General features: G+C 51.6%; 1 protein-coding gene across 1 annotated transcript in view; it reads left to right on the top strand.

The window, feature by feature from the left end:
* Positions 1-4,323, top strand: part of RGS9 (regulator of G protein signaling 9) — a gene marked incomplete at both ends in the record, with an annotated part of 55,030 nt that extends 50,707 nt beyond the window's left edge. Inside the window, 2 exons of the mRNA XM_080827119.1 lie at positions 1,876-1,961; positions 4,149-4,323. Of these exons, the coding sequence (XP_080683245.1) occupies positions 1,876-1,961; positions 4,149-4,323 (261 nt within the window). The remainder of the gene's footprint in view (positions 1-1,875; positions 1,962-4,148) is intronic.
* Positions 4,324-13,100: the final 8,777 nt, after the last annotated feature.

Genomic DNA, 13,100 nt, shown 5'->3' with positions numbered 1-13,100 from the left:
TTGTGTCCGCCTGCCTCCCAAGGCTGACCTTAGTCTCTACCAGGGGATAGTGGCCGTTCTGGTGGCCCCGGCCCGAAGCATGTATCATGGGTTGGGGTTGGGGGGCCGTTTAGTATGGGAAAGAGACAACTTCAGTGTGAGGATGGTAAAACCCAGTGGGAATTCAGGTAGCCTTTCTGAGTTATTAATAAAAGTGAACATGGTGGGAAGTTTTAGGAAACTGTTAAGAAAGGGGTGGGGGGAGGTTGAGACAGAAGTCAGTCACTTCCTTTCTTAAGAAATTAGAATTGGGGGCTCAGCATTGGCCTAAGAGAGGTTGTCCAGTTTGGTTCTTAGTTGGTCTGATAACTTTGTTCAGGGGCCCCTGGGTGGCTCAGTAGGTTGGGCAGCCAACTCTTGATTTTGGCTCAGGTCATGACCTCAGGGTCGTGGGATCGAGCCCCGCTCTGTGCTCAGGGGGAGTCTGTTCGAGATTCTCTCTCTCCCTCTCCTGGCCCTCCCCGCCACTTTCCCTCTCTCTCTCTCTAACTCCCTGTCAAAAAAATAAATTCATCTTAAAACAAATAAGACTTTCTACAGTTGCTTTAACTTCACAGTACTATAGTTATTCCTCTTACGATAGAGTATCTCTAGAAATTTTCATTATGTGATGACTGAGCGGCAAATTTTTATTAGCATCCCTTAATTATATTTTATTTAGTGTTTGATGTATGTTTTATTATAAAGAAACACTTTTACTTTGCTTCTAAGATATGTAATAGTTTAGAATTTTCACCAAGCCACATTGCCTTCTCCACTTGATTTCCATCAGTGGGGTTTCTCTGGTTGCCTTGTGAGGAGATTCACAGGAAGGTACCCTTACTAATGGACTTCCTTTGGGTTATTTTCACATACATTTTGATTCTTAAAAATGTGGTTTTATACAGCCTCTCACAGAGACACACAGGGAAGCCGGAAACTAGGCAGAACGAAATGGAGTCGTGGGTAACTTGAGATCGGTGTATACGCTTAGCGGACTGTGTGTCATTAGAGGCTGCGTCTTATGCCAGTAAACTCAGTGTGACCCGATGATCCATAATGCCCACTCCCAGACTGTTGTGGTTCTCGTAACTTTTAGCCACCACTCAGTCTTTAGGATGGGACCCTTTTGATAAACTTAAAAACCTCTCAGTCCCTGGGTTGTTGCTGTGGACATTGTCCCGTATTTGTTAGAACGAGAGTTTTGAGTTGACTTGGAGGTGACTAGCATTCATGAAGCCACTTCTCAGAGCCTGCCCAACGTCCCAGGAAAGAGCCGCACAAGAGAAACCTGACTCTTGGTGTTTTTTTTTTTTTTTTTTTAAATTCTCTTGCTTTCATACCCCAATTCAGGGCAGAAAAGGATGTTTGTTGGCTTTGAGGTGGGTTCTAAGCTCATGGCAGCTCATTCTTTTGGGGAAGGAGGTACTGGAGGAGAGTGGTGGGATACAGATGTCCTGTCATCTCATGCTAGGCTCATGAAAGACCCTCCCCCACCAAGGTTGGTTTTCATGTGGGGGATTAGAGACCACGGAGCAGCCGAAGTACGAAAGAACCCACAGAAGGCTTGTGAAGACTCTGATGGTCCCATCCCAGGAATTCCTGATTTCGGAGGACTGGGTGGGCCTGAAGACGTGCGCTTCTAGCAATTTGCCAGTGAACTTGACGCTGCCGGTCTGGGGACCGCACTGGAGAATCACTGCTTTAGACCCACATCTGAATGCCTTTCCCACCAGGATGCAGATTCCCTGAACTTTGCCATCTCGGTGCCCAGGGAGGGCTCGAAAACAGCAAGCATAGTCCGTTGATTTGACGCTTCTCCTCTCTTAATCACTGTTTCTCTCTTTTTCCCCCTAGGATTCTTACGCCCGCTATTTAAAATCTCCCATCTATAAGGAAATGCTGGCCAAAGCTATTGAACCGCAGGGAACCACCAAGAGAAGGCAAGTGGAGACACTGGCAATTTGCACGTTGCCTGCTGTTTTGTTTACAGGGAAGGGAGGGTCTTCTTTTCAGCCAGATGGCCATGATGGAGATAATTTGCTTGATGAAAATACCGGGGACCGGGAAGGAAATTCTTAGGGGTAGGATGGCCTTGTTGGCTTCATAGGAGCCTAGCAAGATTTCCTTAGTAATTCCTGCCAATAAAGTGGGTTGGAAAAAGTGCAGATTATCGCAGTGATCATTACCCCAGCGCAAAGGGAAGCATCTCGTTGGTTTGTTAATTGCTGCGCTTCTCCACCTTGGAACTGATTTGTGGGAAGTAGCTTAGCCACATCCTTGTATCCTTGGGAAGTCCTAAGACCTTAGCTAAGCAGACTCCAGGGCAAGGCTCCTGGGGGAGATGAGCACCGACATTGTAAGCCTCCTTGTTGACCCCGGCGACCGCCTTTTGGCAAGTCCCCCCGCTAACTGGTTCGTGCTCACCTTCCTCATTGGAGATGTGGATCTTCTCCTCTGGCCGAACCTGTGGGCGAAGGAGGACATGGTCTGAGGACCAGCTGGAAGTCTTTTCTGGGGGAAAAAAGAAAACTCTGTGGGGACTGAGGATTCCAAAGAGGAACCAACAACAGCTTGAACAAAGACATGGGACTTTGGGGGAGGTTTTCCTGGCGCCAGCGCGTGGCCTGTCCCCCTGTGGTTAGTAAACGTTCCCCTGTTTGCCGGCTCAGCCCACGCTGGGCTCTTTTCCAGTGTCGCCGGTCAATTCAAAAGAGGGGTGGTTGGACCGGAGCCTTTATTAAAGGAGCTTTTTAAAAAAAAAACCCAACTTGGTTTCATTCTTGAGGATAATGGCCCTGTTATAAAAAGGAGAGAAAGGAGGTCTCTGTGGTGCCATTCTTCTAGGCTTACCGGGGAAGGGGGTTAGTTTAGCATCCCTGGGGGCTTGAAAGGGTCTCCTTTAAGCCACAAGAAAGGGGGGTAATTGCTCTAGAAGTTCTGCCAGAAAGTAGAGGGAAAGGAAGAAGAGTCTCGTATTTCTCCAGATATTTTACCAGTTGGGGCAGACCTGAGGAATCAGCTGGGCTCTTTTCTGGAGCGCCCCGGGTGCCTGGGGTGCTGCGGATGGTGGGAGGCCCCAGCCGCACCACTTGGCTTTGGGGTGGGGAACTGTGGTCTGAGAATGTCCCTGTGAGTGAGAAGACACAGGCGGATGTTCTCGTACCGAGGGGAGCTCAGCCCGTAAATGTGGGGATTGTGGTGGGTGCCTTTGTCCCAAGACTCGAGGGTGTCAGGCAATATATGAACCTTAATTTCTCTAGAAGAAGTTAAATCGAGCTCCAGGCTCCCCCTTGGCAGGGCTGGTGGGAGACCCAGGTTCCGTCCTGATTTACTAGTAGGGGAGTCCTCGCCTTCTTCCCTAGGGTAGATCCAAGAATTCTCTGGGCTTTTGTGATCCGGAGCTTTGGGGACATCCTAGGTTTTAAATCCACCTTCGCTGCTGAAAGACCTGTTTTGGGGGCATTTGGGTGGCTCAGCTACTCCCCATTTCCTGCCTCACTCAGACACCTGGAGCTTTGTCTTGTACCCAAGGCCGTGGTAGACAGAGTTGGATCCCAAGAACCCATGTGTGACTTCGGTCAAGTTTCTGACTCACCCAGTGTTTGCACCCAGCACCGCCAGCCCCCCGCCCAGCCCTCTCCAGGCCTCTCCCCCTTTCTCTGTGGGCCCCGCCTCGTCCTCTTGGACAGCCCAGCGCTCTCCCTCCTTCCCAGATCTTTGGCTTTTGAAAACAAATGCTCCAGCTCCGCCCTGAGGCCAGAACCCTTGGGCTTCCAGTGTCAAACTCCCCTTGCCCCCTTCATTTAGGAAGAGCCCATGGGTGGTTAAGCTGGCACATTGATTTCCAAACATTCTAGAAGCTATGTTATCACCACCATAGGCAGTCCCCCTTGGGCCTAGCCCGAAGTCCGATGGCAGCTGGACTCACCGGCTCCTCCTCCCAAGGGGGAGAAAGAGCTAAGGTTGAACACGCCCCTGAAGTCCCCCCACCTTGGGGCTCACCGGGAAAATGGGGGAACAAGCCCAGATTCTGGTCCTGCAGCTCCGTCTCCCACTGGGGGTGACCGCGTCCCTGCTGGGCCAGCTGGGAGGCTTTCCACCAACCGCAGCCCCGTCCTGCCTTCCAGCTCCGGCCTCCCTTTCATGCGGCGCCACCTGCGCTCCAGCCCGAGCCCCGTGATCCTGAGGCAGCTGGAAGAAGAAGCCAAGGCTCGAGAAGCAGCCAACACAGTGGACATCACCCAGGTCATGAGCAAGCTGGACCGTAGGAGCCAACTCAAAAAAGAGCCACCTCCGAAATAAATCCGCGGCTGCTGGGGGCGGGGGTGGGGGGCGCTGCATCTGCGGGAGGCAAGCAAAGAGGCCGGGGTCGGTCGGAGTCTAGAGGATGCCATTCCGCGCTAGTGGGGCACTGGAACGGCCAGGTTCACCCCGGAGTCCCCTGAACTCCTTCCCGGGGGCCTTCCCAGTACCTCGGCAACTAGAGCTCGTCCTCCCGCTCCAGCTCACCAAGGGACAGGGTCGGCAGTGGTGGGGGGAGGTCGCCTGACTTGGTTGCCGTGTGACCGCCTGTCTCCCTGGGGGGCTTCTTGTAGCAGGAGCATAGAGAAAACAGGCTGCTCCGTGTCCCACATTTGCTTTGGAGAATGAATGAGAAGGGCCCCCTCCTCCCTCCAGGCATCTTCCTTGCAGGTACCTCCGTGTCAAACAGCTTCCTGAAGGTCCTTACCCCACTTCTCCACTCGAGACTCTGCTTCTAAAGCAGTCTGAGATCCCTCCAAGGCACTAGCCACAGGGTCCCCTAGAGACGCCCGTCCCTGGACATGTTGCATCTTCGCAGAGAGGCCCTGCTGAGACAGGGCTGGTGAGCTTGTTCTCGGAAGCAGTTACGGAGGGTCCTTCTCTTTTGTCTCTCCATACCCCGATACCTGCTAGGGGAATACGTAGCTGGTGGGGCTGACGGACGGGGGCCGGAAGCCTCCAGAGCGGCCAAGGGAAAATGGCCTTCCGCTGAGCATCGTTTGGATACAGGAAAGGCGCTGGTGTCTTCATTCGTGGGAAGAGAGAGGGTAGCTGGATATCTGGACATTTTCAAGACAAGTTAGGGTCCAAGAGGATACTCCCCCAGATCTTTTTCTAGATGTTGGTGCTTCCCTCCTGTGTAGCTGTGGCCTGGGTCAGCCCTGTGGTCAGGGTGGCGAGGGAGGGCAGTTCTAGCTCTGACCTTGGGAGGACTACAGGGTAATCCTTGGAGCCAGCCTTACCTCATACACCTGTGTAGGAACGCAAAGGAGTTAGAACAAGTCAGCCAGAAAGGCACAAACACTGCACAGCCACAAGACTCACCCATTTGACACTTCTTCCGATTAGCCACTATGTACCAGGCACTGGTGAGGACAATGGATGGAGCTCACAGACTAGGACTGACAAACCATAATGAAGGCGACCATATCAGTACCTTTGCTGACAGCTGCAGAGCTGGGGCGCCATGTGATAATCAGTGTTCATTGCTCATGGGTTTGGGGTCATCTGTGTGGCTCTGCTGATCTCGGAGCTCACCTCCCTGCCTGGGGACTTGGTCTGTGGGAGCCTGAGCTGCGATGAGTGGAATGATTCTCTTCCGCTTCTCATGTCTCCTGTCCTCCAGCAGCCTGGCCTCGGCACGGTCTGTGGCGATGGCGGAATTGCGAGGCAGTGAGTGGAAACGCCAGAGTCTTGAGGTGTAGACTTGGAACCGGTGTGTGGTCTTCTACCTCACGTTCTTGGCCAGATTCAGTTTCAAAGCCAAGCTAGAATCAAGGGGTGAGGAAAAAGACTCTATCTCTCTCTAGTGAGAGAAATGGTAAAGTCTTGTTGCAAAAGACGAGAGAGGAAGGGATGAAGAATGGGAGCCATCGTTGCCGTCAACATCCCCAAGATGCGGGAAGACCTGTACCAGGTGTTAGAAAGGAAGTGGAAACGGCGCCATGACAGGGGAGAGGAAGGGGTTGCGTCTACTGGGAGGCCTCTCTGAGGCAGTGACAGAAAAGAGGATGGGGAGAGGTGGGTTTTACAAAGCATGTGGGCAGGCAGGGAGAAGTTTCCAGACAGAGGGGACCGCAGGTGTAGGAAAGGCCCGTTGAGGGGAGGCAGCTTTGAATGACAGCAGCGCCAGGCGAATAGAGCCTCGTGGGTGCGGGAGAAACGGTTCAGCTTGAGCTTACAGAGGTGGGCAAGGCCAGGTCATCAGGGACTTTTTAAGTCATCGTAAGGAGTTTGTGGCTCTTGGTTTTGTGTTGGCAAAATGATCCCATGACTCCCTCCGTTTTCCGTAGTTGTAGTCTAGCTTACACTTTGGAAGGGCCACCAGAGGTATGTTTTGGTCATCTCTCTTTTGAAAAATGTCGGAGTCCTCCAACTCAGGGAGAGTACTCCAAGCAGAAATTTCTGGTAATGGCCATTGTATATTGAGTGACACGAGGTGGGGCCATGTCTCATCGCTTGGAGCCTAATGCCTGAGGCCTGGCGGGTTCTGCAGAAGCATGTCTCACATGAATGAGTGAAGGAAGGAAGGAAGGAAGGAAGGAATGAAGGGAGGGTGGTAGGAAGGAAGGAAAAGAGCCCTGGGTTTGGAGACGGCCTCTCGGTCTCCGGTTCTAGCACTAGCCGTGTGGCCTTGAACAAGTCGCTCACTGTCTCTGCTTCCTGATTCGTGAAGTGAGGGCTTGGGACCAGATGCTTGTTTCTTGAAACAGACTTTGTGAGTCCCAGGAATATACCCAGCCTGGGGCCTCCATTTTACATGAAGATTTGGAATGGGATGAAACAGGTAATTTTCCATTTTTTGCATTAAAATAATCATGAATAGATTATGAACTAGAATGCAACATGGACATGAATTTTTTAAGATAAAAATTGAGGCATCAAAGACATTTCATGCCTGGCTGTGGCAGGTTCAGGCTCTGCCCTCAGACTCTTGGGAGAGGACGTTTACCTGGCTCTCCTGCTGTTTGTCCTACTTTCCTAGGGAAGCTTGAGAAGCATGAAACAAGGAATATGTACTCACTACCCCTTCCGGTTACCCCCTCATGAGTCAAGATCACATGCCTGACACGATGGTGATGAGGATGGCGGGGTGTCAAGTGCATCGTGAATTCTTCCCGTTACAAACTGGGTTGTGTTCATCTTTGACTCAGTCATCTGCCCGCCCACTCCCCGCATGGGACATGTCTGCCTGACAGCCGACTAGCAGGGGCTCTGTATTAGGCACCTGGGAGGGACACCACGCATATCAGTGGAAACCTTCTCAATGCCTGACACACAAGGATCCCACCGTCTGATGAGAGGCACAGACAGGCATGTAGCTCAAGTTGGTTATCATGCTTATGGGATAAATGCATGAATGAGCACTGCCACACTCCCCATCTGAAGGAAGGCAGGAGATAAAGGGCTTTGCTCCCAGAGAGCATCCATCCTACGAGGGTTTCTTAAACACCCGCTCTAGGTAAGGACCAATGAAGGGTGTTACGGCAAATACAAAAATGTAGGCGAGGTTCTCTGCCCTTGAGGGGCTGACAAGAGTGTGTGGATGCAAATGGCTGCCATGTGAAATAGAAGGGGGACTGAATGGGGTGCTGTACAACACCCCGGGGGCACGCAGAGGTAGGAGAGGGTCATCTAGCCTGGAGGACCGAAAGGGACTCCACTGGGAAGTTCTCATGTTTGCTGGACAAGGAGCCACAGGTTCTGACCCCAGTTTGGGGGCTTCCTAAGAGGGTCTGCTGCTGGGTCCCAGCAAGTGGCAGCTGTCCCTGCTGGCCTTGTTTCTGTGAGACAGACGTAACATAGCCCCGTGAAGTCTGTTTGAATCTAGGTAGCTTCGAAAGTAGTACTTGTTTGGACACTATTACTGATGTATTTAAGTGATTATGATGGTCTCTGTTATCTGTGTACTTAGGTGCTGTCTTAATTCCTTAATGGCGTATTTTAAATAGCTTGAGTTTCTCTACCCATGGCGGTGTATATCTTACGCTAGACTATAAACTATGAGGTAAAGTACCAGGATTTCCTTTGTAGAATTTCATTCTCAAGCTTCCTTTTTAGAGTGAGGACTGTTCTTGTGAGGGTTGGGGTAATATAAGGGCTAGGGACAATAGGTAGATACATCGGATAATGACTGGCATATAGTAAGTGCTCAATAAATGCTGGCTGCTGTTACCAGTGTCATAGTTATCACTGTCATCCTCATCTTCACCGTCCTCCTCTTCACAACACTGTCATCACCATCACTGTCATCACCACCACTGTTAACACCACCATAAGTGTCATCACCACCACCACTACCCCCATCATCACCACCATTGTCACCATCACCATCACCACCACTGTCACCACCATCACCATCACCACCATCATCACTGCCCTCATCACCACCATCACCATAACCATCATCATCATTGCCACCATCACCATCACCACTGTCACCATCACCATCATCACTACCACCATCACCACCACCATAACCATCATCATCATCACTGCCACCATCGCCATCACCACTCTCACCATCACCATCATCACCATCACCACAGTCATCACACCATCACCATAACCACCATCATCATCACTGCCATCATCACCACCATCACCATAACCATCATCATCATCACCACCATCACCACCACCATAACCATCATCATCATCACCACCATCATCACCACCACCACCACCATAACCATCATCATCATCACCACCATCACCATAACCATCATCATCATCACTGCCATCATCACCACCATCACCATAACCATCATCATCATCACCACCATCACCACCACCATAACCATCATCATCATCACCACCATCATCACCACCACCACCACCATAACCATCATCATCATCACCACCATCACCATAACCACCATCATCATCACTGCCATCATCACCACCATCACCATAACCATCATCATCATCACCACCATCACCACCACCATAACCATCATCATCACCACCACCATCATCACCACCACCACCACCATAACCATCATCATCATCACCACCATCACCATAACCACCATCATCATCACTGCCATCATCACCACCATCACCATAACCATCATCATCATCACCACCATCACCATCACCACTGTCACCATCACCATCGTCACTACCACCATCACCACCACCATAACCATCATCATCATCATCACCACCACCATCATCACCACCACCACCACCATAACCATCATCATCATCACCACCACCATCATCACCACCACCACCACCATAACCATCATCATCATCACCACCATCACCATAACCACCATCATCATCACTGCCATCATCACCACCATCACCATAACCATCATCATCATCACCACCATCACCATCACCACTGTCACCATCACCATCGTCACTACCACCATCACCACTACCATAACCATCATCATCATCACCACCATCATCACCACCACCACCACCATAACCATCATCATCATCACCACCATCACCATAACCACCATCATCATCACTGCCATCATCACCACCATCACCATAACCATCATCATCATCACCACCATCACCATCACCACTGTCACCATCACCATCATCACTACCACCATCACCACCACCATAACCATCATCATCATCACTGCCACCATCACCATCACCATTCTCACCATCACCACTCTCACCATCACCACCATCACCATCACCACAGTCATCACCACCATCACCATCACCACTATCACCATCACCACCATCCTCATCACCACTACCATCACCACCATCCCTAGTAGCATCTGGTCTCAGGGTAAGCTTGGGCTTTCTCACATCTGTCAGTGCAATACCATACCGTGATTCATTATTCTTTATTATTTAGGGCATTTCCTAAGGTGTGTTTACAGCTTTGTTTCCCTGAACCTTCGTGCTTCTCTCTCAGAGTCTTGCAGTGTGGCCCTCCCTGCTCTCCAGCGGCCATTAGGATATATTTGAAGGGAGGAGAGTGGGCACTGATGTCATGTCCTCTGTCTATGAAGGGCTGACTAGCAGCAGTGCAGTGACTTGTCCATCTTTTGGTCCCAATTTTCACCACTACGGTAAGGGGACGGTCTTGGGCTGGACTGTGCCAGATGAAATGGTAGGTAGGAGGAATAATGTGTTCACCCTTGTGGATTTCTCTCCATGGAGCCCGCTTTGCTTATTGGCTTTTGGAGGCAGTGGGGGAAAGGAGAGCAAGGAGGGACTGGAGGGGGCGCCATGTACACTGCATGTTGAACCTGAGTGTGGGTCACGGACATGGGCCTCCAGGTGGCTCTGAGGTCTCCCGCAAATTCTCAGCCGGTTTCTAGGTAGAAAACGAATTTCATCTATTTGCACTGCCTGCTTTGTCTCCCATTGAAAAGCCTGTGATTGTGTTCTCGTGTCAACGTACCCACTCCATTTCATGCTCCTCTCCCCCTTCTGTCGGCTCCCTGCATAATAAAACAGCAGCACAAGATGAAACAAAGCGAGCTCTCAGAGCTTCACTGTGTCTCTGCGTGTCACATTTCTTTGCTACGTGCCTTGCATGCGCAGCTTCGCTACCTTGCACCCGCGGTGGGTGTGGCATGGGCTGGGGGGCAGGGTAGGTCTCTGTGGGAGGGGCCAGAGCCCTGGGGGGATGGGCTAAAAAAGGGGTCCAGGGCCAACGGGGCTATGGCCATCTGCCCAGAAGAAAGGACCTTCTTGGACCAGGTAAGTCAAGCAGGATGTGGCTACAGGACTGTCATTCATCCTAGAAAAGGAAGTGTGGGATGAGGAGGAGGGCATAGAATTGGGGTAGAGGAAGGCAAATGGAGTGGCCCATCCTGTCATAAGCTGTATGATCTTGGTCAAGTTGTCATCTCCACGAGCCTCAGTTTTCTTATCTATAAAGTGGGGTAGATATGAGTTCATCACAGATTCTGAGAAAGTGGGATTCAAGGTAATGAACAGGAGGTGGGATGTCCTCAGTTTATTGGAGGAGGAGAGTTTGGTGCCACTCTATCTCTCTTGCCAAAGCCCATTTCCCCCACTTTGGTGTTCCAGCCCACTCTGCAGGACCCCAGGTCCTACCTGAGCCCCACACGCAAGAGGATGGCATATGGATCAGTAGACAGAGCAGGGGCTCTGGGGTTACACACTCTTGGGGTCGAATTTTCATTTAGTTGCTGGGTTAATTGTCCAAAGTCGCATGGGCACCAATGTTTTTCAGCTCATAGTTGGCCAAGTGAGGCGGGCTGGGTCTTCTGCTCATGGTCTCACACCCAACGATCACACCAGGCTCTCGTGTTCCTATCCGGGGGCTCTTGGGTAGAGCTTATTCCAAGTTCATTAAGATGGCTGGTGAGATTTCAGTGTCTCATTATAGGATTGAAGGCCCCAGTTTTGGAGTGTTTTTTTTTTTGTTGTTGTTGTTGTTTTGTTTTGTTTTTTTTGCTGACTGTTAGCGGACGGCTGTACTCAGCTCCTAGAAGCTGCCCCAACCCCTCTCCGGGTTTCCCTCTTCCATCTTCCAAGCCAATAACAGAGAACTTCTCCCTCATTGAATTCCTGTCATGCTTCCAACCTCTCTGACGTCGGTCTCTGCCCCCTAGGCTCAGATCTGAAGTTCATGTGATGAGGTCAGCCTTGCTCAGATGATCCTTTGTTGGTGTCACCTATCACAGCACGTGGCCTGGGAGTGGGGCTATCATGGGACGTTTACGGCTCACACCCACCCTGGCAGACAGGGCCAGAACGTAGGGACCACGTAGCCGTCCACCTGCCACAGTCCCTGGCGGTTGTGGGAGCCTCGGGAGGGCGATGAACCCTTCTGGGCCTCAAATATCTGTTCTCTAAAATGGGGGAGTGACAGATACATAGATTACCCAGCACATAGTAGATGCTTGATAAGTGATAGGGTCATACTCTTTTCCCGTAATTCTTGTCTCCTGAACCCTTCATTAGAGCAAGCTTTCCCCTTTGTTGTTATTCTTTTTTTCACAAAATATTTTACTTATTTACTTACTTTAGAGAGAGAGCGAGCGAGAGAGCATGGGAGTAGGGGGAGGCGCAGAGGGAGAGGGAGAAGCAGGCTTCCCGCAGTGCGGAGAGCCCAATGCGGGACTCGATCCCAGGACCCTGAGATCACGACCTGAGCTGAAACCAGGACTTGGACGTTCTTGTCTGCAGACTGTGTCCCAAGTGGAGACCCTTGTCCCCATAGAAGGACAGTGTTGGAAGCACAGTGCAGGGCTTCTCAAACCCACTGGGCATGATAACAAAAGCGTGACCTCGGGTGGTCTGGTAGAAGATGCCCTCCCTCAGTGGCACCACGGAGAGTCTCCTTCAGTGGATCTGGCTGGGGCTGGGATCTGCACTTGCAGCAGACCCCCGGGGTGATCCTGAGGTGGGCTGATAAGCAGGCCCCCCCTGGGGACGTGCAACTCGCTGTGAACTACACCGTGAACTCCACAGCCCACAAGCCTGGTTTCCAAGCCCGCCCCACCATCCCCAGTGGCCTGTCCTTGGGGCTTGCTTTTCGAAGCATTAGTTTTCTTATCTGCAAAATGGGCGTAATGAGAGTTGGGCACCTCACCAAGTGGCCCCGGAAGTAAGTGCAAATGATCCATGGAAAGGACTCAGCCCAGAACCTCCTATTTGCCAGTTCTCACTGCATATGAACAACGCCGTTTACAATGACTCTGTCCGCCCAGGGACCCCAGGTCTGGGCCTTGGCTCTGGTTTGTTGCCTGTGGGTGTCGGAGCAGAGGAACAGAATCAGCGACCCCCAGCTGCTGTTTCAGGATGTAATGGAGCTGGGCTTCGGGGAGCTGGGGTTGGGGGGAGAATGGAGCCCCTGTGGGAAAGCCTTCTGCGGCCTCCTGGCCCTTCTTTTCCTCCAAAAGCTGTCCTTGGCTGTGCCTGCCCTTTCCTCTTCGGGTTGGGATCTGCTCACTCAGGTGACCTAGAAATCAGACCACACCCCAAGGGAGCCAGCGGCCTCCAGCTCAGCGCCCAGAGCTGCCCTCTTGTGGCCCCAAGGCAGTGCCCAGGCCCTGCGGGCAGGCAGGCTTCTGTACACAGGGCGTCTGGGTGGC

Source organism: Martes martes (assembly GCF_963455335.1).
Source record: "Martes martes genome assembly, chromosome: 16".
Lineage (NCBI taxonomy): Eukaryota > Metazoa > Chordata > Mammalia > Carnivora > Mustelidae > Martes > Martes martes.
Note: the sequence above shows the minus strand (reverse complement) of the source record. Positions and strands in the feature narration are given on the sequence as shown.